The following is a 20607-nucleotide window of genomic DNA, read 5'->3' on the forward strand; positions in this document are numbered from 1 at the left end:
CAGTCAGTTAAGCGTCCGGGACTCTTGGTTTGAGCTTAGGTCATGATCTCACAGTTCATGAGTTTGAGTCCCATATCGGGCTCTGCACTGACAGTGCAGAGCCTGCTTGGTATTCTCTCTCTCCCTCTTTCTCTGCCCCTCCCTGACTCATGCATGCATGTGTGCTCTCTCAAAATAAATAAACATAAAAAAAAACAATGGTCAATGATTTAATTGATTGTATCTGTGTAATGAAATCTCCATAAAGACCACTAATTGGTGGGGTCAGAGAGAGCTGAGCGGGGAGGGCTGAATCCATGGGGGTGCTGGGAGGGTGGTGTGCATTGAGGACATGGGGGCTCTGTGCCCCTTCCCATATACCTATGCATCAGTCCCATCCGGCTCTTCCAATAGACTGATAGTAAATCAACTGTTTTCCTGAGTTCTGTAGGACATTCTAGCAAAGGACTAAACCCAAGGAGGGGGTCATGGGAACCCCTGATTATGGCCAATTGGTCAGAAGTATAGGACGCCTGGACTTAACGATATTAATGTCTGAAGTGTGGGGATTCTGGTGGGACTGAGCCCTTGACCCGTGGGATCTGCCACTAACTCCAGGTCAACGGTGTCAGAATTCAGTCGACTTGCAGGACACCCAGAGAACCCAGGAGGTTGGTGTTGGGGAGAGGGAACCACTCACACATATTTGGTATCAGAAGTGTTGTGAGTAGGGGCGCCTGGTTGCCTCAATCAGTGGAGTATGCAACTCTTGACCTCAGGGTTGTGAGTTTGAGCCCCATGTTGGATGGAGAGATTACTTAAAAGTAAAATCTTTTTTTTTTTTAAATGAGTGTTGTGAGTAAAAACAGCTCAGAAAATACAGACATACATATAAATACACCTGTTGAATGACTTTGGAAGTTGTAACCACAGAGTCACACAAGACTCAGAAATAGAGTTCAATCAAAAATAATTTTCAGAGTTCTGTGATGCTACGGTGAGTATAAAAGAATAGACAATTCCTTCAAGTTCAAAGGTAGCAGAGCTAGACCGGTGGCATTTAAATATCCTCAGATGCAAGCAAAAGCGAAATCCAGCCAGGGGATGGTACAGCCTGGCAAGGAGCTACCCCCTTCCAAGACTCGAGAGAGGCCATCAGCAGTGATACCAAACCAGGGGCGGGAACCACAAGGGCTCCAAAGGTGGAGACTATCCCCGATGTATTGAGGTGCGTGGGGACAGAGCACCCCTGTAAGGAACATGGTGTTCCCTGTGTCTCCAGCCCAGCTGGAGGGCAGGTACCAGTCACCTTTGCCTCAGGATCTGGCTCAAAGCCACAGCAGGTGTCCAAGAAATGATTGCTGAAGAAAAGCCTGAATGAACCAGAAAGGAAAGAAAGGAGGGAAGAGGGAGGAGGGAGGAAGGTAGGGAAGAAAGGAAAAGAACTCCAGGTTTGGAACCTACATGTCCCCACTCCTTGTCCTAAAGGAGCAGCTGATCCCCGAGAAGAGAGTCCACCTGTGGAACTACACATGGGAACGTGACACATGACAAGAGATCACACAAGCACAGGAGTTCAGAAGAGGGAGGTTTGCTCCATGAGGGAAGGCACTGGGGAGGCAGCATTTGAGCTGGGAGGATGGGGAGGATGTGGAGAATGGTGATGGAGGGCTGGGGAGGGAGGCCATGAGAGATGGCAGGGATGGGGAGAGGACGGTGTGGATAGGGGAGCAGGAAGAAGTAGGGCTGGAAAGGTGGTTGAGACCAGACTGTGGAGAACCACAGCCATGAGGGCTTCTTGGCGGGGGATGAACATTACTATGAGAGTAGATCTTCTGGAAGGTTCACTTGGAGCTGCTCTGCCATGTTGATGCATACAGCACACTGGGGCAGAGGAGGACGAGGTGGAGCAGAGGAAAGGAGGCGTGCTAGGTATAAAGGAACCCTGAGAACACAGGGAGAAGAGCCCTAGACAGGACCCCTCAGAGGACATGGCGGAGGAGAAATCCAAGAGACAGCGGGGCAGGAAACAGCCAGGAGTGGGGGTGATGTGAAAGGAAGAAGAAAGGATTTTAGGGGTAGCCCAAAGTGTCTGAAAACAAAAGCAAATGAAGCAAGAGGAGAATGGGGAGGTCAATAGTGTGGCCTCATCCGATTTTAGGCTTGCAATGTAACCACAGATCAAGTGGAAAAGGCCACATTTAGGGGCATCTGGGTGGCTCAGTAGGTTAATTGTCTGACTTCAACTCAGGTCATGATTTCACGGTTCATGAGTTTGAGCCCCGTGTGAGACTCTGTGCTGACAGCTCAGAGCCTGGAGCCTGCTTTGGATTCTGTGTCTCCCTCTCTCTGCTGCTCCCCTGGTTGCACTCTGTCTCTGTCTCTCTCTCTCTCAAAAATAAATAAACATTAGGAAAAAAAAGAAACAAAAAAGAAAATGCCACATTTATATCTCAAGGCACACCTCCCTCCCAATTCCAGACTGCTGCATCTACACCACCACTCGGTCAAATTCAACATGGTCAGAATTAAACTATTGTTCAACTGAATTCCATATCGCTGCTGTCCACATGCCCTGCATCCAACACACAAGGCTTTCCCAGCTCTGCTGACGGGGACGCCTTCCCTCAGCTGCTTGGGCAGGAAGCCGTGGTGCTGTCTTGACTCTTCCTTTACTCTCACCCTCCACATCGAGTCTGTCAGCAAATTCTAAGACTCTACCATCAACCTCTGCACAGAACCAGCCACGTCTTGCCACTCCTGTTGCTACTATCCCTCCCGGAGCACCACCATTTTGTCCCTGGATGACTACAACAACGTCCCAATGGCTCTCCCTGCTTCTCGGCACAACAACCAGAGGGACCCTACCATTAGATTATGGGACTCCTCTGCCCAACACCCCCCACCCTTGCTGGCCCACTTCACTCAGTGTGAAAGCCAAAGTCCTATTAACAAAGGTCCTTATGGGACCCTCTCTAGTCTAAGCACCCCCAAATTCCCCTTGCTCATCCTGTTCCAGCTACACTGGCCTCACTGTTCCATAAACACGTCAGGCATACTTCTGCCCCAGAGCCTTCGCACTGGCTGTTCCCTCTGCCTGGGATAGTTTTCTCTCTCAGAGAACCACAAGGTTAATTTTCTCATCACCTTCTCCATGGAGTTGATCCTGACCACCGTATTTGAAATTGTGACCCACCCTTGTCCTCCCGATCCCTTTACCTTGCTCTAGTTTTAATCCATAGTTCTCATAACTCAATACACCACACACACTATTATTTTTTTTTTTGAGAGCATGCATGCGTGCACGCCAGTGGGAGTGGAGCAGAGGGAGAGACAGAATCTTAAGCAGGCTCCACACCCAGCACAGAGACCAACACGGGACTGGATCTCACAACTGTGGGATCATGACCTGAGCCAAAATCAAGAGTCAGATGCTTCACTGACTGACCCACCCAGGCGCCCCCACTTTGCTTTTAAAAATTATGTTTACTGCCTATCTCTTTCTGCCAGAATGTAAGCTCCATGAGGTCAGAGACATTTTTTTTTTTTTTAGTTCATCAGCAGACAAACACCTGGCATATGACATGCACATGACTATTATTTATTAAATAAAACATGACCAGGAGGTGCCGGTGACCTGAGAGGCCAGTGGCAGCTCAGTAATGGGCCAAAAGAACAAGAGGTGAAGCAGATTCTCTGAGCTCCACGAGGACAGGGGCCACGACCTTACCATGCTGGTGGCCCTTGTAGCACGAGGCAGGTCACGTGGTAGAAGCCAAGGAAATGGCTTGAGAATTTTTTTAACTCATCTTATTTTACGTTTTTTTCTTGAGAATTTTGATGTTCGACAAAAAGAGAGAGGAATGGTAGCTGTTTGGGACTGAATGTGTTACCCCCAAATTCATATTTGAAGCCCTAACCTGGGGATGGGGCCTGTGAGGAGGTGATAAAGGTTAAATGAGGTCTTAAGGATGGGGCCCTGATTGGATAGGGCTAGTGTCCTTATAAAAGAGAAGAGACACCAGAGCTTTCTCTCCATCATGTGAGGACCCAGCAAGAGGGTGGCCATCTACAAGCCAGAAATCAAGCTGTCACTTGGAATCGAATCTCCAGCACTGTGAGAAACCAATGTCGGCTAGTTAAGCCATGGTGGGCATTATGGCAGCCCGAGCAGCCCGAGCCAGCAGCATTTACAGCTAAGAGAGACCCGAGCATTCCGTGAAGTGGATGGCAAGGAGCTAATAGAGAAAGAGAGACAAGGAGGTAAGAAAGAGAAGGAAAACTGCAAGAGGCAAGAGCAAGACTCTAGAAGAACAAAGGCAGAATCTCAGAAAGCCCAGCTGGTATTTCTTCTAACAAGAAAGAAGAAAGGCGATGGGGGAGATGCCCAGACATTCTAAGTGATGCACCTGCCGACATAAAAGAGGTATTTCATGGCAGAGAGGAAGGAACAGGGACCTCAGGAGAGACTGCACCGTGGGACACCAACAGGGAGGAAGGGGACGGCGCCAGAGCTCAGCTCGTGGTCACCAGGGGAGTCCAGGGCCAGCCCCTGCTCCACACCCTCATCACTCTGCTCTGTTCCAGCCTGTGCAACGCTGTTCCCTGCAACCCCCACCCCCCACCCCCAGAACAGGCCATGTGCTTTTCTACCTTCTGGTTGGGTAGTCAGAGGCAGTTTGATACGAAAACTCATCTGCACAGGCACACCTCGTTTTATTTCACGTCACTTTACCGCACCTCAGAGATAGTGTGTGTGTGTGTGTGTGTGTGTGTGTGTGTGTGTGTGTGTGTTTATAAACTGAAGGTTTGTGGCAATTCTGTTCAAGCAAGGCCATTGGTGCGCCATTAAAAAAAACCTTTTTTTAATGTTTACTATTTATTTTTTTGCGAGAGAGAGAGACAGAGCATGAGCAGGGGAGGGGCAAAGGGAGAGGGAGACACTGAATCCGAAGCGGCTCCAGGCTCTGAGCTGTCAGCACAGAACCTGATGTGGGGCTCAAGCTCATAAACTGTGAGATCACGACCTAAGCTAAAGTCAGATGCTTAACCGAATGAGCCACCCAGGCACCCTCACTGGCACCATTTTTCCAACAACATTTGCTCATTTCATGTCTCTCGGTCAACATTTCAGGAATTCTTGCAATATTTTAAGCTTTTTCATCATTATTACACTTGTTATGGTGATCTGTGATCAGTGATTACAACTCGTTGAAAGCTCAGATGATGGCTGGCATTTTCTGGCAACAAATTATTTTTTGATTAAGGTATGTATGTCATTTTTTAGACATAATGCTATTGCACACTTTACAGACTAATAATTATATCACATGGTGTTGATCACATGGTGAGGATTAACTGACTTAATACATATGAAAATGGAACCATATTGAGCACATAATAAACACTCAATAAAAAGACTACACTGTAGGGAGGCCTGGGTGGCTCAGTCGATTGAGTGTCCAACTTTGGCTCAGGTCACGATCTCATGGTTCGTGAGTTTGAGTCCTGTATCAGGCTCTGTCCTGTCAGCACGGAGCCTGCTTCAGATCCTCTGTCCCCCTCTCTCTCTGTCCCTCTTCTGTTCGTGCTCTCTCTCTCTCAAAAATAAATATTTAAAAGACTACAATGTAGTGTAAACATAACTTTTATAGGCAATGAAAAACCAAAAAATTAATTTGGCTTTACTGAGACTATGCTTTATTATGGTGGTCTAGTACTGAACCCACGATACCTCTTGAGGTATATGTGTACTTGTAAGCACAGTATCGCTGACTGGTAAGATCGTTACGAAACGCTGCACAAGAACTTACTAACAACGTGTGCCTCTAACAGAAACCAGGCCTTCTAATGCACATGGAACCCCCATAATGCCACAAAGCAGAAGACACTAAGTGACCCTGTGAGGCTAGAGGGAGGCAGAGGCAGGGAGATGGGCACTGGGCTGCAGAAGCCACCTGGGCCACCTGTCCCAGAGCCTGAGGGAGCAGCCTCCCTCTCGCCATAGGTAGGCCTGAAGCCCAGTGTGAGGCTGGTCACGGTGGACACTCAATGTGTCCATCAGAAATATCAGCAGACAATCTGCCTCTGGGATTTCTCTTCTGGTCTAGATTAAGTATCACTATCTCATTGATCACAAGTTCAAGGACCTCGGCATGGTGCTCAAGGCCCTCTAAGATGTGGCACCGTTGACCTTATTGCACACTCTGCCCTACAATACACTACAGTATCCCACTCTGGCCTTTGCCCCAGACACTCCCTATCTAAATCCCATCCTCCAGAGCCATCTCTTCAGTGAAGCCCTCCTGGTTCAACAGCTCCAAGCCAGAGTCTCACCTGGACTCAGATTAGTCCATTGCATGGCTCTTCATGAGATGCTACTTTGAGAAGGATCCTGTGCTTTAGTGCATGTCTGGCTTGACAGGGCTGGAGGCAGACAGATCAAGGTCAGCAGGCAATGCCTGCCAGGATGCCGGCAGGAGTGAGTCCTAAGTGGTCAAGGAAGCAGTCAGCACAAACCCTGTGCCAGGGAGACTATAAACCTGACAGTGAGGAAGCAGGAGGTGGGAGCTGGGAGAGCAGGCAGGTCCTCCCTGAAGAGAGACTAGCACAGATGGCAGGGACCGTATGCCATGGAGCCAGCAGATGGGGAGCAGTGGGGCTGGCCCAATGCAGAGGACGCTGGCTGGCTGGCACTGGGTTCGGCCTGAATCTCACATTCTTTCACTGTGGCTGGATGGCCTCTGCTTGCTTGGCCACAGGGCCTCTCCAGGTCAGCTTTGTGGTCCTCAACTGAGGGCTCCTGGAAGTCGCGACCACATGTGTACTTCTCGTCCCCACACCGCCTGGGCCTTAAGAGATGAAACCAAACCAGTGCGTCTCTGAGAACTCCCCCTTCTCTTCTTCCTCAGTCATGGTCAGCCACTTTCTGGCTGTCTAAGCCACGCCTAACAACTGCGGCTCTTACGTCTGTAATATTTATTTATAGGTTTATTTATAGGTGTAAATATGTAATATTTATAGGCTGACAGCTGGGGAATCCAAGAGTTCCCTTCTTGGCTATCTGAAGGCAGACAGAAAATGATCGATTTAATTTTTCTGTGCCCTACCCAACATTTTACAGGGCACCCCCCAGCCCTAGGAGTGTGTCCAAAACTTGTGTTGAATCTTGCAGAGCTTGTGATCTTTCCTTATGAGGTCTCTGTTCTGTGCCAAGTACCTCACAGAGCAGAGACACGGGGCACAGACGGCCACCTCAAACTACCTATGCATGATATAGACCATCTTTTGGTAATTATTAGCTTCAAGTGACCCTACAGCCTTAGCACTGACCATCAGGAATACCTACATCACGCTGGCCCCCACATCCAGGAAAGGGCAGCTCCCTACCTCGGAGAGAAAAGATTCTGCTTATTGATGGCACACGCTTGGGAAGAAAGGTGCCTCTGTGTGAAGTGGCCTCGTGGTGGAGCAGAGCAGCCAAGTGAGGCCCAGCACCTGCTCTGCCCTCTGGGACAAGTGTCAGTCTTCTATGGAGACTTCTATGAACAAAATGGCACCGACTGGACCAACACTTTGTAGTTCCTCAAGACATTGTCATACTCTGCTCTCTAGGTATTTCCTAATGTAAATCTCCTCCTGTCCACTCAAGGGCAGCACTGGGCTACTCTTCTGGTTTCTTATTTCCCACCTGAGTTCAGTCCACAGGCTTGGTTGCTAGCAGGAGCTCAAGAAACAGATTCCTATGCATTTAAATCTACTCTCCCTTTCTTCCAAAAAGGATCAGAGGCTGCTTAAAAAGTACATGATATAATAAAACAAAAACAGAGGAAAATACCTTCTGGAAGTGAAAACAGGGAAGGAAGAGCAAACGAACCCAAGGTCAAGGGCATGCAACAAAAGAGGTGAGCTTTGCAAAGTTGCTAAAGGTGGTTACAAATTCAGCTCTGGGTTTTCCAGAGGCTAAAGCAAAAAAAAAAAAAAAAAAAAAAAAAATGCTGGCGGGGTGGTGGGGGGTGGGTGTCCACAATGAAATTCAACATGTATAAAAGGTGAAAGAAAAAAACAAAAACAAAAATCCACCACTTGCTCAGGAGAAGCTCAGCTTCTGCTGGGTACTATAGGATAATTTCCTAAGCAGAAATTCCACAAGTGGGATTTCTAAATTAAAGGTTTAGTAGATTTTTAAAGGCCTTTGATGTATATTGCCAATTGCTCTCCTGAAAGGTTGTCCTGATTTACATTTCTACTAGCAGTCTGATCTCTTCCCTACACTGGGGGTTATCTTTTGGTGGAGATGGTGGGGGTGGTGGGACTTCTTTGCAAATGAGATAGATACAAATTCAGTGTTTTCATTTGTAAATCATGGAAGTATGCTGAATATTTTCCATGTCATGAAAATGATATGATTATATCATATCAATGTACTAGATGAATTGCCTACCTCATATCTTATACATTTTTTTGGCTAAATTCTCTTTTTTTACTAGTGTCTAAGGAGAGATCTTTTCCTATGAAAGATCTTTTCCTATGGTTATTTGCCATACATGTTATTAATATTGTTGGTTGCCTTTATTTAAGCTTTTTGACATCCAAAAGTTACCTTTTTTATTGTAAAATGAAATTTCCTCCTTTTCCCCCCAAGTTAATCAGTTAAATGCTTATTAAATGCCTATTCTGTACCCAACACTGAAGCCTCCCAATTTTACTGAGAAAAGAGAGGATAAGTGGGGTGCCCGGGTGGCTCAGCTGGTTAAGCATCCGACTCTTGCTCTCAGTCCAGGTCATGATCTCACAGTTCATGAGTTTAAGCCCCATGTCATGCTCTGTGCTGACAGTGCAGCCTGCTTGGGATCCTCTCTCCCCCTCTCTTTCTGCCCCTCCACTGCTCATGCTCTCTCTCTCTCCAAAATAAATGAACTTAAAAAAAAAGGAGAGAGACAGGTTAAGTAACTAGCTCAAGGTCACTCAGCAGTAGGAAGTAGGGACAGGACTGGGTTGTTGGTGGCCTAGACTAGAGTGGTGGTATCAGTGAGGGTAGAATAAGACAAGAAACAGGAAACAATGTCCCAAAGATCCAAGAGGCCCCATGCCTAGTGCAGGTAGGACAGCCGACATTCTTTTTGGTATGTACATGTAAGATGCCTCCCAGTCATCAGTGACAGTATGTTCCAAGGCCCAACCATGTGACACAGAGTCACATCTTATGTGACTCATTTGTGCGTGAATACATACATGCACACAGACATGTACAGAAGCTGGGAGAGAGGGACAGGAGAAGCCAGAACATGACTGGAGGAGATAGAAGAAGACAGACATCAAAGACACCTGCCGGTGTGTAAGGGGAATAGGGAAGAGAGAAAACTCAGGAATGTCCCAGTATTGCTGCAAGGACCAAGATGAGAAATCTGTGGTCCTCGGAAGGAGTGGGGCACGGCTGCATGTAGACATGGGCACTGAAGTGCAGCAAAGTCTAGGTAATGATAAGGAAAGACCTGGAACTAGTCAGCCTACCAATGGGGCTCACCTGGAGTCCCTCCAAGACCTTCTAGTCACAGCCCCAGAACTGAGGCTGAGGAACACTCGCACTGGCTGGTTGCACCCATTTCCCACTGTACAATGACAATAAGATGGTCACATCTCCTTTAAGTAATACACAGAGTTACCTTTGGAGTAAAGATTTGAATCCTAAAAGCAAGAAGGTATATTTATTTATTTATTCATTCATTCATTTTTAAGTGTTTATTTTTAAGAGAGAGAGACAGACAGTGAGCAGGAGAGGGGCAGAGAGAGAGGGAGACACAGAATCCGAAGCAGGTTCCAGGCTCTGAGCTGTCAACAGAGCCCAACGTGGGGCTTGAACCCATGAACCACGAGAACATGATCCGAGCTACAGTCGGACGCTTAACCAACTGAGCTGCCCAGGCGCCGCAGGACTGGGTCCATTTTTACTCAAGATTGTATCCCCCATGTCTGGAAGAACACAACGTCTGGAAGAATACAGCCCTCAGTAAACAGTGGTTGAAGGAACGAATAAATGAATTGAGAGATCTGAAGTTTTACTTATCCTCACAAAGTGGCAATTTAATGCTCTGCTCAGTACCACTGGCCAAAGGTCATTCCTGATGCTCATCTCAACAGATACTGCTCCTACGTCTAGGCACTCATGTTGTAAGACTCTGTGCAAACACAGTGCTGGAAGGAAAAAGCTGTGGCATCTTCTTTTAAGTTATTCAACTTGGTCCCTTCACTTCTGGACTAGTAAACAATGTTATTACCACTCAGCTTTTGTTTGGAAAGGGAGCTCCTTTCATCTTTTCTTATTAATAGGAGACATGAGCCTCCATGGGATGCCTGGCTGGCTCGGTTGAGCGTCCAACTTTTTTTTTTTTGAGCATCCAACTTTTGATTTCAGCTCAGATTATGATTACATGGTCATGGGATGGAGCCCCATGTTGGGCTCCACACTGATAGCTTGGAGCCTGCTTGGGATTCTCTCTCCTTCTCTCTCTGCCTCTCCCCTGCTTGTTAATGTGTTCTCTCTCTCTAAAAATAAAAATAAATACCCAAAGTGTGGTCCCTGGGCCACCAGCATCAGTGTCACTTGGGGGCTTGCTAGAAATGCAGACTATCAGCCCCACCCCACCCAGACCCAGGAAATCTGAGTCTGTATTTTTACAAGGTCCCTAGAGGACTCTTAGGCACATATGAAATGCAGAAGCACTGATTTAAAATTAAATATTAATTATTTGGAAACTTTAGCTCCCAACAGAGCCATATGCTCACTCTAAATGGTGAAGAAAAAGCTTAAAAAGAACCTGATGAGTTCTCCTTAGCTGTGGAATTTGTGGCTAAATTTTGTCTTTTTTTTCTTTCTTCACTCCCTATAACACAAGCAGCACTGAGATCTCAGATATTAGCTGTGTCTGTCTAGGGCTAACCAGGATCTGGTAGTACTGCTACAAAGGAAATGAGTTTAATTCTTCTTTTAAAATTGAGATGTAATTGACATATAAGAATGTATTTAATTCTTAACAGGCCAACTAAGTGCTTTACCAAGAGAAAACCGGGCTGGATGAAGGCTGGGAAGGAGGTTTCACATAACAGAGAATAAAAACACAATTCGTCTCACTTAATAATCATTATTTCTGAAAAATGCCATGATTAGTACTTCAAGTCCCAGTTTTCAACACTCTCAGGACATTGGTTTTCTCACCAAGAAGGCACCAGCCACTCAGCCCTCACTCTTGTGCTTCAGTAACCATGAAGTGCTTTACATACGTTATCCTTTTAATGCTCCCAGCAATTCTTTGTGGCAGGGATTTATCATGCCCATTTTGCAGATGAGGAAACTGAGGCTTAGAGAGTCTGACTGATGGAACCAAAGGTCACTCTTAGGTCTGTTTGACAGAACCCTCAGGATTCTGGCCATGTCATTTGGGAGTGTGTGCTCCATAGCCCAAGGGCATGAGAACCCACCAGGTCAGGTGGTGAGAAGTAGCTGTTTCACCTGGGCTGGTCCTTTTTTTTTTTTAATGCCTTTAATGAGGTGTAATTTACATACTGCAGAATTCACAGCATGTCATTTTTGAGACGGTAAGGAACATGAACATGTAATGGAAATAAAGATGTCCTTTTCCCTCTAAAAGAAAAGCCAAAGAGGTGGTGAGCCCAGATGAGCAGGTCTCCAGGGATCCCCAGGGAGTCGGGAACGCCTACCTTGGATTCCATACAGCCGGTTGAGGCGTGACCGCCGGGCCTCATCGGTGTAGGGGACAGCGAGCCAGGGCATCTCACTGAAGTACTGTTTGAATGAGTCCTCTGACCTACAGAGACACACATAGAAACAAGGCTCTGTTACCCCTGAAAGTGCCACCGCAGGGTCCTCCCCACCTTCCACCAAGTTACACCCAGGGCTCTGCAGATGCCAGCGCCTCTGAACATCACGCTCCTCAGACACCAGGCTACAGGGGGGCATTTTTCTACCCCTTCTGGTTACCGTGCAGCAACAGCCTCCACACGACAGGCGGATGGGAACTGAACCACTAGGCCATTTCAAGTAGCCTGTTCCTGTGGATCCTACCAGTTAAACTCATGCCCAAGTTTCTGTTTCCAACACGGGCAGGTGGTAGTTTTATAAGAAGCCTAGATGTACAGGGACATTGCGGTCCCCGTGATACTTCTAAATTGTGCATATAACAGTCTTGTGTACAGGAGCACACTTTTAACTGAGCATAAACCTATGATTCCATGTATAAACAACTCTAGGAATGACAGATCTATCCAAAGTGATAAAAAGCAGATCAAGGGCTCCCTGGGGCTCGAGTTTGGGGGTGAGAACTGACCAAGAAGGGGCACAAGGGCACCTTGTGAATGACAGAAATGTTCTATACTTCACTGTGACAATTACAGGGGTATATACATGGGTCAATATTCACTGAATTGTATGTCCAAAATGTATGCATTTTATTGTATGTAAATTACACTTCAATAAAGTTGATATTTTTTAAAGCTTTAAAAAAAAATGATGACTGTGGCACCTGGGTGGCCCAGTGGGTTAAGTGCCTGACTTCGGCTCAGATCATGATCTCATGACTAGTGAGTTTGAGCCCCATATCAGGCTCTGTGCTGACAGCTCAGAGGCTGGAGCCTGCTTTGGATTCTGCATCTTCCTCTCTCTGCCCTTCCTGTGCTCTCTCTCAAAAATAAATAAACATTAAAAAATTAAAAAAAAATAAAAATAAAAGAGTGATGATTGCTTATCCCCAGTTACATGCAGAGATGGGGAGCTGGGAGTACCAGGGCTGGACCATGGGCCAATACACCAAGCATGGCACAGTGCAGATATCAAAGATACAAAATGCTGGGGCGCCTGGGTGGCTCAGATGGTTAAGCGTCTGACTCTTGATTTAGGCTCAGGTCATGATCTCTCAGTTCATGGGATCGAGTCCCGCATTTGGCTCTGCACTGGCAGTACGGAGTGGGCTTGGGATTCTCTCTCTCTCTCTCTCTCTCTCTGCCCCTCCTGTGAGCTCTGTCTCTCTCAAAATAAATAAATAAACTAAAAAAATTTTTTTAGAAGATACAAAATGCCCTCAGTGTGTTGGCATCTCAGAGATCCTTCTGTGAACAGGAACTTGAGAAGCAGAAGCACCTGGTGGCTCGGTCTGAACCAGAGTTGGAGTTTTGTGATGAAGGAAGGTCACTGATGAATAAAACCAGCAAGGGGGCCTGCAGCAGAGGAAGCTGAGGCTAAAAGGACCAGACGTACTCCAGGACGAATGTCTGCCCTTCTGGTTTTTAGGACAGCCCCCAGGCAAAGCACGAGGCCTGAGCGGAAAAAAATTATAGCACAGCCATCCCAGATAGGTGTCACATTCCATTAGCCTCCAGTTCTTTTCTTTCCATCCCTCCCCCACCACACCCTTTCATCACAATCCATAAAGCTGAACGAATCAGAAAATTGCATCCTAACCTCAAATGACCTAGGCCGGAAGTGGGACGTGCCCCAATATTTACAGCAAGAACAGGTTTTTCTCAGCTCCCCTTCAAACAATTGCATGAGAAAATCTAAAAGGCATCTGTCTGCCAATCATCCCAGATACGCCTTCCCCAATTCCCATCTCCACACTCTACACTTAGCAGGCGAGAAGCGTAAGGCAAAAGAAATGCATGTTAACCACCTTTGGGGAAGGGAACCACACGGCCACTTTCCCCAGCACGCGTTACCTGTCCGCACTAACAAAGATGATCTCAAATTTCTGGCCTGCCTCCTTGATCTTCCGGTAGGATTCCACCAGGACCCGGGTGAGGCTTCGGCAGGGTGGACACTGAAAGAGGAGAGTGAGATCCTACGGTTTGACCCTGTACCTTCGTCTTCTCCTGCCTGCAGAGGCCAGGTAAGCAAGACCCAAGTAGGACCGGGATAGCAAGACCCAGCTTATTAAAGAGGCAGAAACAAACGTGCCCCTTGTAATGGTGAGCATTCAGGATAGGCTCTTCTCACCTCCACGGTGTGCCAGCAGGCAGCAGTTTAAATGAACCCCCTTGGAGACCAGTAGAAGCCTCATCAGAATGGGTGAGAAAGACTACCCTTTCAGACCAGTCAAAAGAAGAATTTTCTTGCTGCTATTATCATTCAAAATAATAAGCGCTCGTGGCATGCAAGCCATGCATCAGGTGCAGGAGGAAGTAAGAACACCAGGAAGTGATACCCGAGCAGTAACACCCCTAGAAGCCAACCCCAACTGGTCTTAGTGGCAACATTGCTGCTTCCTTCCGTCTGGACTAAGGAGGGCCTGAACACTCACCCAGTGTGCGGAGAAATAGACTCCCACGTGAGACCCCTCCAGGCTGCTGCTTTCCAGGGACTGTCCGTTATTTCTAAGCAAGGGCCCCGCAATGACTTCCCTGAAGGGCTTAGGTCCCCAAGGGAATTCCAAACCTGAAACAGGCAACAGGTGGTAAGAACGTTAAGATTCTTTCTTGAGACTTCGGACCCAAGAGTCCTCACAGCGGCAGGGCATGACAGCTTTATCATCAAATAGTATTTGTTAACACACGCATAGGATCTGGAGCTAAAACCCAGGAATGAAGGCAGAACCTTATCCACGGCACAGCCCCACCTACCTTCAAGACAATGGTTCCCGAACCTGGGTGATCATAGGACCCAGCTCCTGGGGGGCTTTTGAAAAGTACAGAAGCCCAGGTCATGCTCTGAGTCTTGGGATCCGGGGCCAAGGCTGAAGATCTATGTCCAAAATAAAGCAAAACCAACTCCCAGGGAAGTCTGATGATGGGCCAGGATGGGGAATCACTGCCTCGTGTATTAACCATGAGTTTCTTCAAGTCCAACCCCGGAATCTCAGTGGCTCTCCATTCTGACGGCATTTCAGAATCAGCTGGGGCATTTTAAAATATCATGCTCCTGGGACCCACCCCCAGAGATTCTGATTCAGTCAGTCTGGGTTGGGGCCCAGGGAACCAAGTGAGAATTAAATCCAGTAAAAGGAAAGAGTAACACTCACTCAACCCAGATGTTCTCCATTCTGATGACACTTAAGCCCCAGGCAGGAAGAGCAACAGAACAGCGTTTTCTCACAGGGTGGTCTGTGGACCACCGCCTCAAAAATCGCCTGGGTTGGGGGAGGGGGGAATGGGAGACACGCAGACTGACTAAACGTGCAGATGGGCCAAGCCCGCCCTGAAACAAATGGTCCCAAATATCTCTGGGGATGGAGCTGGGAAATCTGCATTTTTAACAAGATCAGAGTAGAGAAAGAGTGTGAGTGTGAGTGTGAGTGTGTGTGTGTGTGTGTGTGTGTGTGTGTGTGTGTGTGTGTGTGTGTGAGATCTGCGAAGGTGAAAACTTGGTTCTACCATGCCTTGGGTTTTACTGAGGGCAATTCTTTGAAGCAGGTGAAATTTTTATTTGGAAAACCTGTGACCAGGGTTGAATTTCCCTAACTAATAGTAAGTGAGGAAGGGAAGACCTTAGGATGCTTTTAAGACTCCAGTGCCAGTGGGACAGAAACAGACCTTGGACAGCCAGTGAGCAGGGTGATTAGGGCAGCCTACACCGGGTACATCACCAAGGCCAAGGCTGCAGGACTTGGGCAGCACCAAGAAATGAAGTCAGTCACCCCTGAGGCCAGGAGAGCAACACCAAGACTATGACTCTGCTAGGGTAATATTTTAAAGAGGAAAAAAATCTCACAACCACTTAGTTTGCCTCTAATTGTTAAAGGGACGGCTGCCGTGGAAACAGCACCAGAAGTCCATCTCCAGGCTCTTGTTGCTTCTCAACGACCTCCTCAGCCCTCAGAACTGAACTTCCTTTTTCAGATTCCATCTCCTTTGGCCCATGAATGAAAGCCTCCAAGAGGGACATTCTGATCTCTTTAAAAACATTAATCATGACTTAGAGAATACTATAATTTCATCAATTTCATCACGACAATATCCTCTAGCTAAACAAACGCCCTCAGATATATTTCATTTGTATGTTCTCTACCAGTAGGGATGGTCAGGGTAGGGGGACAGAACGGGGAGTACGGGATAGACACGCCAAGGTCCTACCTTCTGGGTCATCACGGATCACCAGCAGCCCATTCCTGCACACGACCTTCCCAGTGGTGGCGTCTAGGAATATTAGTGATGGAATGTTGGAAATTCGGTATTTGTTCCAAAGTTTAAGCTGTAAGAAGCAAAGTGAAAAAGGTGGTTAAGTCCAAACCAGATCGATCGAAGCATCCTTTTGAGCCCCATCAGGCCTGAGGGGTGAAAGAACTGGAAAACACTGCTGTACAGGGAAATGAATAAGTGAAGCTACAATCATTGGCCTCTGTGGTCTGTGACAGGGGAGGGGAGTCTGAGTCCCATCCAGGCTCAAGCTGTGACAGAGGCCAACAGAAGACCACACCTGTTCTAAGACAGCTCTTCTCCCCCACCTCTCCCACGGGCACTTCCTCTAAAAGGCATAAAGATGAAGGGTGCCTAGCTGGGCTCACTTGATTAAGTGTCCGACTCTTGATTTCGGCTCAGGTCATGATCTCATGGTTCGTGAGTTCGAGCCCTGCATTGGGCTCTGGGCTGACAGTGCGGAGCCTGCTTGGCATTCTCTCTCTCCCCCTGTCTCTCTGCCCCTCCCCTGCTCTCTCTCTCAAAATAAATAAACTTTTAAAAAAAGCATAAAGACGAAGATGAATTAGGAAATGAACTACATGTGCACCCCCAATACCAGGTGGTTAAGGCAGGAAGGGAGGCTTTTTGTTGGTGTCTCTGAACCCCATCAGCAGGCAGGTGCTCCCCTGCTTCCCGGCTCTGCTGTGGCACCTGAGCTCCAAGGGAGAGGGGACAAGAGTATCCCAACAGAAGACCAAGTAGCCAGAATCCGGCGCTCTCCCCACCACATCGGTTCCTGCACTTGGGAGTATCGGCAGTTGCTGTGTGTGTCATTCACCCACAAACACTAGGGAAGCAACATCCTGAGCCGGCTCCAATTCTTAGTTCTCAGTGCCACTCAAAACAACGTACAATCTACTGGCAGGTTCGATGTTGCCTCAGCCAACTGTCAGAGGACCAGGGTCTAGGAGAGGTGAGGCTGAGAAAGCATGAATGCAACAGCCCGGGACAGGAAGCTGAGGATGTGCAGACTCCTTTATCGGCTCCCGGCCATCAGAGTGACCGCCATTCAGGGGGTCCACTGGGTGCTCTGGAACTTAACTGCCAAGCCCAGAAAGCAACATAATTAAACAAAATGTCCAGCTACCAACGGGAAATGGCAGAATGGCCCAAATGTCTAACTACCAACGGGAAATGGAAGAATGGCCCACTGCTGATTCAGCTGCAGCCTCCCTTCCGGGGGCCTGGGGCCCACACAGGAGGGCTGGCCGCCTGGGCATTGGCAGAATGGGGCGCGGATGTGTCAAGGGGAAGCAGGCACCAGAAGTCCAGCTGCACAGAGCAGATTATTATTGTTTTTAATTCAATCTCAAGCTGCGAAGGAGTCGGGTGGGGTATCTGCTACAAAATGTTAGGCTTCCCCTGTCTGTGGAGACCTGGGTCTTGGCAGGAAAGGTCGTGGGACCCCACCTCGAACTGGGTGAGCCCTGCCTTTCCAGTGGGCTCCCAAACCAGCCCTTCTAACAGGAGCGACTCTGCACATACAGTCGGCAGTGACCAGTACTACATCATTCCAGAGAAACCTGATACGGGCTTCAGATCAAACATTTTTAGGAGGAAAGGCTCAATAGCAGAACAAGACCATCCTGCTGCTGGGATTAGCTTCCTAAGTCTGCAAGTACAAGGATCCAGCCAGGTTAATAATTTTAAAGGGGGGCAGGAAGGAAGATGAAGGGATTTATCTGATTTAAAAAGTAATTATGGGGGGGTAGTAATTATTGGAAAAAATGAGAAACACAGCAAACCGTAAAAACGGAGATAAAAATCACCCATGACTCACCACTTAAAAAGCTTGGGCAACTTTATATTTCTACCAGTGGCAAAAGAGAGCCCATTCCTCAGTATTCTTACCAATATTACTTAAAAAAATTTTTTTTTCCCTCAATGTTTATTTTTGAGAGACAGAGACACACAGAATCTGGAACAGGCTCCAGGCTCTTATCAGCACAGAGCCCGACGTGGGGCTCGAACCCACGAACTGTGAGATCATGACCCAGGTCAAAGTGGGACGCTTAACCAACTGAGCCACGCAGGCACCCTCCTGGGGTACACATTTTGGCAAGTAATCAGGGAAGGCATCTTTGAAGAAATGGCATTTGAGCACAGATCCCGGATATGAGATGGGGCGAGTCACATGCTCATGGGGGAAGGCCACCTGAGGCCCAGGGCACCTGTTAGAGGCTGGGAGGCAGATCAGAAAGAAGGCTGGGGTAGACGCAGTCAGATAGAGTCGGGGAGAGGGGCCACAATGAGGTCAGAAGGGCGCTCTTGGCAGATCTTTAAGGCCCTGTAGACTAGTAAAAATGATGGAATTTTATTCTAAGTGTAACAGGAAACTACAGAGCATTAGCAGGGGAGTGGTATGATTTGATTTACAGTTTAAAAGGTCACTTTGGCAGCCCTGAGGGAACAGACTGTAGGGGAAGACAAGGAGAAGGCAGGATCCGGAGAGGCCAGTGCAAACAGCCCAGGCAGAAGTTGAGAGCAGTGGGGAGGACCTGGGTTATAGCAGCAGAGAGTGAGGACATGATGTATTCTTAAGACAGTCAATAGAGTAGGTTGACAGACTGAATATGTGGAAGGGATAAGGGAAAGAAAAGATGAAGGATGTACTATGGTTTTGGAGTTTGAGCAAAAGTGTGTCAAGGGGTCCTATGAACCAAGATGAGGAAAAATGGAGGCAAAAGTTTGGGAGGGAAAGATGGAGATAAGAGAGGTCAATCTGAGATGCCCATTAGATGTGCAAGGGGAGATTTCAAGGAGGCACCTGGACTTACAAGTCTAGGCTCTGGGGAGCTGGGGGGCATGAGCTATAAATCAGGGATTGTCGCTGCCTGGATGCTGTGAGGGGTCATGAGCCTCTATGAGGTTATCCAAGGAGAGGACAGGCTACAGAGGAAAAGGCACCCCAGAGCAGAGCCAGGGACCACCCACAAAAGACCGAGAAGGAGTGACACATGACATAGAAGGAAAACGGGGAGACTCCGGTGTCCCAAAAGGCAGGTGGCAAAAGTGTTTTAGGGAGAGAGTACACTATTGTGTCAAATGCTGCCGACACGTTGAGTAAGATGAGGGCAGAGAACTGACCAGCCGATGTGGCAGCTAAGTTTATTCACGACCTTGACAGGTCAAGGAGGAGTCAGTAAAGTGAGGACAAAAGAGTGAGTGGAAGAGGGAGGCAACGGGGTGCAGCTCTGTCCGGCACACACACCTAGAGGGGGCCTGGGACCAGACAAACTCAAGTCGGCTTCCCACACGAAACACCAAGCGGGAACAATAAAAACAGTAAAGGCTATCAAGAGAAAAAGAAAATGGCAGATAACGGGCTAAGGTAGTGACTACAGATAACTTTAAGAGTTTTGCTGGAAAGGGAGCAGAGAATAGGATTGTAGCTGGAGAAATACATGATGAGGTCAGAGAGAGGATATTTTAAAGATGAAGTCAGGGGGCGGTATTTTAAAGATGGGAGATGCTTTAGTATATGCTGCTGGGGATAATCCAGAAGAGGAAAATACTGATGAGAAGGAAAAATGCAAGAACAGAGTCTTTGAATAGGCCAGAGGGTGGGATCGAGGTCACAGACAGAAAGATGGAGTTGTAAAACTTGACTAATTTTTAAATGTATACTCTTACTTCAAAGCATGTTTTTAGCCTGAATAGAGAGCCATGCTATTTGCAAATAAACATAACTTCACCTTCTTTTTCAACAATTACATCATTTATTTCCTTTTCTTAAAGAACTATATTGGCTGGATTTTTCCAGGACAATAGTAAGTAGCAATCATCTTTAACTTCCACCTGATCATAATGGGTATACCTTTTACTATTATATATAAGACTAGCCATTGGTATGAGATGGATACTCTTTTTTTTTTTTTTTTTTTTTTTACATTTATTTATTTTTGGAAGACAGAGCATAAGCAGGGGAGGAGCAGAGAGAGAGGGAAACACAGAATCAGAAGCAGGCTCCAGGCTCCGAGCTGTCAGCACAGAGCCTGATGCGGGGCTCAAACCCACAAACTGTGAGATCATGACCCGAGCCAAAGTTGGACGCTTAACCCACTGAGCCACCCAGGTGCCCCGTGAGACGGATACTCTTGAACATGTTAAACAAAATAGTCTTGAATGTTATTCAGCCTTAAAAGGAAGGAAATTCTGGGGCACCTGGGTGGCTCAGTTGGTTAAGCATCCACCTCTTGATTTCTGCTCAGGTAACGGTGTCTCAGTTTGGGAGTCTGAGCCCCTTGTCAGGTTCTGTGCCGACAGTGGGGAACCTGCTTAGGATTCTCTCTCTCTTCCCACCCTTCTCTGCCCTCCCACGTGTTCGCTCTCTCCCTCTCTCAAAATAAATCAATAAACCTAAAAACAATCTTTTTTTAAAAAACTTTTTTAATGTTTTATTCAGTTTTGACTGAGAGAGAGAGACAGAGCATGAGCAGGGGAGGG

The 20607-nt window shown here is 47.4% G+C and overlaps 1 protein-coding gene across 1 annotated transcript in view; it reads right to left on the bottom strand.

The window, feature by feature from the left end:
• The window catches only part of NXN (nucleoredoxin), a 158793-nt gene that overhangs the window by 13747 nt on the left and 124439 nt on the right, over window positions 1–20607 (bottom strand). Inside the window, exons 2-5 of the mRNA XM_019429653.2 lie at window positions 16057–16174; window positions 14289–14422; window positions 13708–13808; window positions 11698–11804 (exon numbers count right to left, since the gene is read on the bottom strand). Of these exons, the coding sequence (XP_019285198.1) occupies window positions 11698–11804; window positions 13708–13808; window positions 14289–14422; window positions 16057–16174 (460 nt within the window). The remainder of the gene's footprint in view (window positions 1–11697; window positions 11805–13707; window positions 13809–14288; window positions 14423–16056; window positions 16175–20607) is intronic.

The sequence above is a fragment of the Panthera pardus genome, unplaced genomic scaffold (assembly GCF_024362965.1).
Source record: "Panthera pardus isolate Hobbes unplaced genomic scaffold, ASM2436296v1 HiC_scaffold_3, whole genome shotgun sequence".
In the NCBI taxonomy this organism is placed as follows: Eukaryota; Metazoa; Chordata; class Mammalia; order Carnivora; family Felidae; genus Panthera; species Panthera pardus.